Source organism: Magnolia sinica, chromosome 2 (genome assembly GCF_029962835.1).
Source record: "Magnolia sinica isolate HGM2019 chromosome 2, MsV1, whole genome shotgun sequence".
NCBI lineage: Eukaryota > Viridiplantae > Streptophyta > Magnoliopsida > Magnoliales > Magnoliaceae > Magnolia > Magnolia sinica.
Window position 1 is genome coordinate 49,965,295 of NC_080574.1, and position 6,166 is coordinate 49,971,460.

General features: G+C 40.3%; 1 protein-coding gene across 2 annotated transcripts; it reads left to right on the forward strand.

Moving 5' to 3' along the window:
* Positions 1-1,898: 1,898 nt before the first annotated feature.
* LOC131228764 (uncharacterized) lies at positions 1,899-4,344 on the forward strand. 2 transcript variants are annotated; one of them, XR_009163088.1, is made up of 3 exons: positions 1,899-2,207; positions 2,322-2,396; positions 4,119-4,344. XR_009163088.1 is itself a non-coding variant. In XM_058224630.1 (2 exons), the coding sequence occupies exons 1-2, from the start codon at positions 2,659-2,661 to the stop codon at positions 4,306-4,308; spliced, it is 312 nt and encodes a 103-aa protein (XP_058080613.1). In that variant the 5' UTR covers positions 2,586-2,658; the 3' UTR covers positions 4,309-4,344. The 2 variants fall into 2 exon arrangements, 1 of the variants encoding a protein (XP_058080613.1); XM_058224630.1 differs by lacking the exons at positions 1,899-2,207; positions 2,322-2,396 and adding an exon at positions 2,586-2,780.
* Positions 4,345-6,166: the final 1,822 nt, after the last annotated feature.

The window sequence follows — 6,166 nt, forward strand, 5'->3', positions numbered from 1 at the left end:
GCCCAACCTGTTTATAAGGTCATTTGGACCTGGGGGTGGGCGTGGGGCCCACCGAAACGTGGTTCACAAATCTAGCCCACCCATTATGTGAGTCCCACCTGACTGACGGTCTAGACCAAGTTTCAGCAACATTCAAAACTCAGGTAGGCCCCACCAAGTGATTTTATATGTTGATTTTAAATGGTGTGGCCCACCTGAGTTCCGTATACGGCTGATTTTTGGGGTGACACATGGTCTGAGGGGACCCATCAAATGCATGGTGTTGATGGCCGAAACGCGTCAAGGTGGGGCCCACAGTTGGGCCGCGAGGGCCCTGCCAGGCCATCCACCCACCCAAGCAACCGCAGGCGTGCTGCCTGCGTCTTCTGACAGCAGCAGCGCTGCTACAGCATTGTTAATTTTTTTAAATACCGCTTTCTCACAGTTTTTCACAGGTGGGGCCCTCATCAGAAAAATCCGCCTCGCTCATTGGCTTCCATATCCCAAGGCCATCCAAACAAGCCCGATATGTAGCATATTTTTGGTGAATAAAAACATCAAAGCGGGTTTTAATGATAAACATTACTGTTTCCCATGGTATGGCTCGTATGATTATCAGATTGATCTCAACTTCTGGCTCAACGCCTAAAATGATCTGAGGAAGAGGATGGATGGCTTGGATTTGACTATACATCAAGGTGGGGCTTGCATGAGAGGCCCACCACTTCTCTCTCTCTCTCTCTCTCTTTTTAAAGTACACACCCATGCCAGTATACACACTCCATGACAGGCTCGCCCGTCTAGCGTCCAGTGACGTTGGACGGTGTGGATAAACACATGCATTGTGGTGGGTCCCACATGGACGTGGCCCACCAACTATATATATATTTATATATTAGTAAAATATAAGTATACCATATATATATATATTCCCACTGGATGGTGGATTTTTTTTGCCTAAAATGTGGTGGGCCTCACCATTGATGAATGGAGTAGATTTAACATGATTTGGTGGGGCCCACTTTATTCTAGGGAGGGGAAAGAAAGAGAGAGAGAGAGAGATATATGGTGATAGAGAGGAGGGACCCCGCCACTATGGGCCCTCCATTGATACAACACATACATCAAAATGGGTCCCACAATAAGTGGGCCCTAAAGATAAGATTTCAACGGTGGATCACCCACCTCTAAGCCTCCTCCTTGCTCCCTTGGCTTCAAATGCTCCTTGCCTTTGCCTTGGACAATGGATGATGGGAGATTAATGGTGTGGATGAGAGATGAGAGGGTGTAGATGGAAGATGAGAAGGTGGACCACACTTGTGGTTTGGCAGAGAGGGGTTGGACATGTGAGGCTTGAGTTGCTTGGGAGATTTGAGAAATAAGAGAGAGAGAGAGATGATATGGATGGGTGAGGTGTGATGGGTGATGGGTTGAATTAAAAATTTGTAAAAGTAGTATGGTTGTGGTTGAAATTTGGAAAAAGAGGAGTGGTAAAGTGGAAAGAGAGTGGACTTTTGAAAAAAGTAGGGATGGGTTGTTCTACTTTAGGTAAGGCTTGCACTTGACATTGATTAATGGGACATATCGTAGAGATTCCCTCGAAATTCGCAACATACGGTGTTTCTTCGGAATGAACGCAGATCGACATCTTCTAGCCTAAGTATCAGTTCGGTGCATGAGTCGCGGCGTTGGAACTGCGGTGACGGCGCGGTCGCTAAGGTATAGGTTTCGGTTCGAGCCAACTTTGGCATACAGGTCTTGGCTTAGAATTACGCACAAACATCGGGTATGGTGCGAAGGTTGCCGGAATTCGACCGGAAGAATCGTGGAAGGTAATGGAACGGTACAGACTAGGACACGGGTCTTACAGCTCAATTCAGAGTTTTAGTTGATTTTTCTTATTTCAAATCAAGGGTTTTCTGTTTTAGAATATCTTTTCTTTTTCCCTTTTCATATTATATAATTTTTTTTAACTTTTAGCCATTTTTCCCCGTTCGATTCGATGGGGATGGTGATTTTTTGATGAAGTTAAAAATTTCTGTGTGGTTGTTATACATGATGGGGAATCTAGCCCATGCAGAGTGCACATGGTAGTTATCCTGTTCCCCCAGTGGGCCTCGCCACGAAGCTGCAGCCATGGGATGCTCCTACTGATCCGTAATGGGAGGGTATAAGAGAATGTTGTCAGCTGAGGACATTGGAAGGGAAAACGCTCAACCCATTTCTAGGTTTTGGTTTCACCTTGTCCGGAGAAGCCAGAAACATGAGATTTCTCTTCTAATTTCTAATTCTTATTTGTTTTTACCTTCCTCATGATGTATTTTTTTTGCTGTGGAACATAGGTGACTGGACTACTACCTGATGCAGTCGGTACTACTTGCAATCAACATCTTGAGAAAGTACTTGGAACAGATCATGTAAGCATTCTGCGTGTTCCAATTAGAATGGAGAAGGGAATTCTCCAGACTTACATGGAGGTTAATCGTTAATTAGAAATCTTAGTTTTTTTCTGTTTAATCTGATCTTTTATAGATATCAAGCTTCTACATTTGATAGCCTGGCCCCAATCTACATTTAAAAAGAATGTTGAGGTTATACTCATGAATGCTTCTAATCAAACTTGCTAAAATTACAATACCAATTGAAAGTAGCAAGGAATCTAGCTAATCTCTAATCAATATGCAGTTTGTTGGTAATGAGAATGGCATCATTGCATTTCAGATGGAAGGTCAAGACAAATCAAATCAACAGAACTCAGTTTCTTCAGGAGATGCTTTGTTTCTTGTCCATTGGAAAGACAGGTTTTTAAATGTCAAGTTTTTTGTCATGTTGATTCAGGTTTTTTGTCATCTTGATTCAAGTTTTTAATTTTAATTTTAATTTTATTTTGTTGTTGAAGCATGTATGTTTCTATTGCCACTTGTATGCAGGTTTCTATTGCCACTTGTATGTTTCTGTTGCCACTTGTTTAATATTGCAAGTAAAGGTTCTAATGATTTGGTAGTGGGCCCAGCCTCTAAAGGAATCCGCCAATCAGCCATTTGGATTAGGACTTCTGTTCCCTACTCTTTTCTTTAATTTATTTGCTTTTATTGCTTGCTCAAAAAAAAAAAAAGTCGTATTTATTTGCAATGCATGTATTAGGTGAAATGCTCTGTCTATCAATGATGAGTTTTTTTTTTTTTTTTTTTTTTTTTTTAAAGGCTGGTGGGTCTAGTTAGTAAAAAGGTGCCATAGAGAACCACCTATTGCTTAGAGAAGCCAGCCTTTTGTCTCCTGGTCTATTCATCATGCGATTCCCATCCTAGGGGAAAATATCTGTGTACCTACATGTTTGTAATGGTCTAGTAATAGTGTTATAACCTGAGTAGTTTTTTGCTAACACACATGGGCCTTTCCTACTGTCTAATATGCTTTTAAAGTTTTGCATTAACATGTGTCTTAACCATGAATGATGAATGCTCTCAATCTAGTTGGTCACTCTCTTTTAACACAATATTACATAACTTCGACAGCTACAATAGCTACACTGACCATTATTTTGAGAGAAAAAATGTGCAAGTTGTCATATTACAAAACATGGCATAGTGTTTACTCTTATAATCATCTTATAATAGAATTAGCGAATGGAATTTGTCAATTTCTTTCCCATAATGTGACTTGTTTTTTGTTCATGTTACAACGTTTACCTGATTTGAACCTATCATCGTGTAGGTTCTCTAGTCTCTACCTTGGATGGGCCATGTCCTAAAATCATTTCATTGGAGTTTTGGGGAAGAAAGTGGATGGTTATCAGAAATCAACTGAAGTTAATTTGACTTCCCATTTTCACCCTTCAAAATCCTTCAATCCAAGGATTACATTGTCCAGTTGGCCACAGGATATGGTATATGGCCCTATCCCATGTGCTAGTTATGTGTATTCTTTTCCCGCTTTGTGGACTTTATAATAAATTGTTGTTTCCTCTTTAAAAAAAAGGCATTGGATTGAACCCTGGATCACTCACACACACCACACCGTCTGTCTGCTTATCTAACTAGCGGGAGATATCTAACACACTACATTTTCTTTTTGGTTGGATGTTTCCTTTAGCCATTCTTGAGGCCTGATTTATTGCACATGCTATTTTTTGAGTGCAGGTATCTTGTTCCTGCTGACTTAACTGTGGGGCAATTTGTTTACGTGATTCGAAAGAGTATGAATCTGACCCATGAGAAGGCCATTTTCTTCTTTGTGAAGAATATTTTGCCACTCACTGGCAAGGAATTTGAGACAAATTTCATTACTTCCATGATGCTCCATTTGGATGCACCGAGTGTATTGGATTAGGATCAGATTAGGAAACATTCACATAATGTTTGAATATTGGATGTTCTAATGAAGGCACAAAGGCTTAGTACAAGAAGTCACAAACCCATACATCACAGTGGGCTCCACAAAGCCCCTGCTTGGACCAAGTCTATCTAAGCAGGGGCTGGATGCAATCCATTTCCACCTCCAGGGGCCCGGTCTCAGATTATACGTCCCAAAACTCTCCAACATTGGAGGATTGAAGCCGTTCAACTTTTGGCCTCTTTATCGTTGAATTTCCCAATGACAACAAATTGTAGGAATGGCCCAATGGATCTTGGGTCCGGATTCGGATTACTAACTGTACAGACGAAATATATGATCTTGGACCTTAAGATATGGCTGAAACATGTGCAGGGGAAATGATACTTAGAGCTGACAGGCCGAGCATGGAAAGGCCATTTGTAGGCCAAATGGAAGGGTTGAGATTTCTCCATAAGGGAGTATTCAGGGAATAGACGCGGAATGCGTCCTACCCTAGTTGACAACGTATGGGCAGATTTGTGGGGGCCACTGTGACCTATCTGTTTATTCAAGCTGTACATCCCTTTTCTCATATCATTTTAAGGTATGAGATCAAAAATAGGTAGATCCAAATAGACATTAGCATGCTACTTAGAGAACAATGACATTATGGCTGGTAATGGGGTGGGCCAGAGCTAGGCAAAATTGATATTTTGAATAGGCCTGGCCTGTCTATTTCAAAATCCAATGCTGAACCAGCCCCAGGCCTGCCCATTGCTAGGCCTAGTTGATATTTAGAGGAAAAGACTTAGTTTTCTCTTCTCTCTTATGAGTTGGGTGGTTTTGTTTGTTGTTTCACAAATTAGAAACAAAAGAATGCATCTATGATCCTCCTTTTTATCTATTGGATCTTATCTTGATTCAACTATTTTAATTATGATTTTCTCTATGTTAAGTATTGTAAGGAGACATTTTATGATGTTTCCCTTTTTTGTTGATCTTTATCACTGACTAGAGGACAAGACTGCCTTTCTTATCTGCTTTCTGTTATACATATATATGCATATTTATATTGTTTATTCTTTATGATTTGCAGCTTCGCCATTTCTGTGATGCGTGGTCAAATTTAGCTAGTGCATATATGAGGAAAGGAAGACTTAATGAGGCAGCCCAGTGTTGTCACGAGGCTCTTGCATTGAACCCTCGCTTGGTGAATCCTTGTTTTGTTTTATCATTTAGTTTCCTTCTTTTGTTGTAGATGCATTGAAATTACTATTTGCAGATCTTCCCCTTATTGGCAGGTTGATGCTCATAGCATCCTTGGTAATCTGATGAAGGCACAAAGGCTTAGTACAAGAAGTAAGTCACAGTGGATTCAATACATTATTTTCATTGGATGTTCTTAAAGACTCGAAATTGCGCTAATTAGAAGCTCATAACCATCTGTCCATCGCCTATTTTGATATGTTGAGAAAAGGTTAGAGAAACCTGTCAGATTTAACAGTAATTTTTTCTAGACATGGGTCCCACTTGCAACCTAGACTGAGGAACTATAGGGTATTTTATTTAATGGATTTTTTTGGATGCTTATTACAAAAAAAGGACCTTATGAAGCAGTGTTTTGGGTCTTACTCTCACTTGTCATTTGTCATTTGTCCATCTTATATCAATTTTTACTTCATGAATAACCTCAAATGGTTTCTTTTTTGCAGTTTGTCAGAAAATGCATATGTTCTTATGGTAGAGGTATTGAAGAAAATGCATATATTCTATAGGCATTAAGCTCCCTTGTTGCTTCACTACTTGAGAAAGAAAAGGATCTTCAACTTCTCTCCGACTGGTCCAATTCCTCCTGCTTTGGGTAATTTGACCA

Bases quoted from the DNA above. Each gene is read 5' to 3' on its own strand.
- LOC131228764 (XM_058224630.1), top strand. From the start codon at position 2,659: ATGCAGTTTGTTGGTAATGAGAATGGCATCATTGCATTTCAGATGGAA. The intron at 2,781-4,118 runs GTTTTTAAATGT...TTTTGAGTGCAG, and splicing joins CTTGTCCATTGGAAAGACAG to GTATCTTGTTCCTGCTGACT.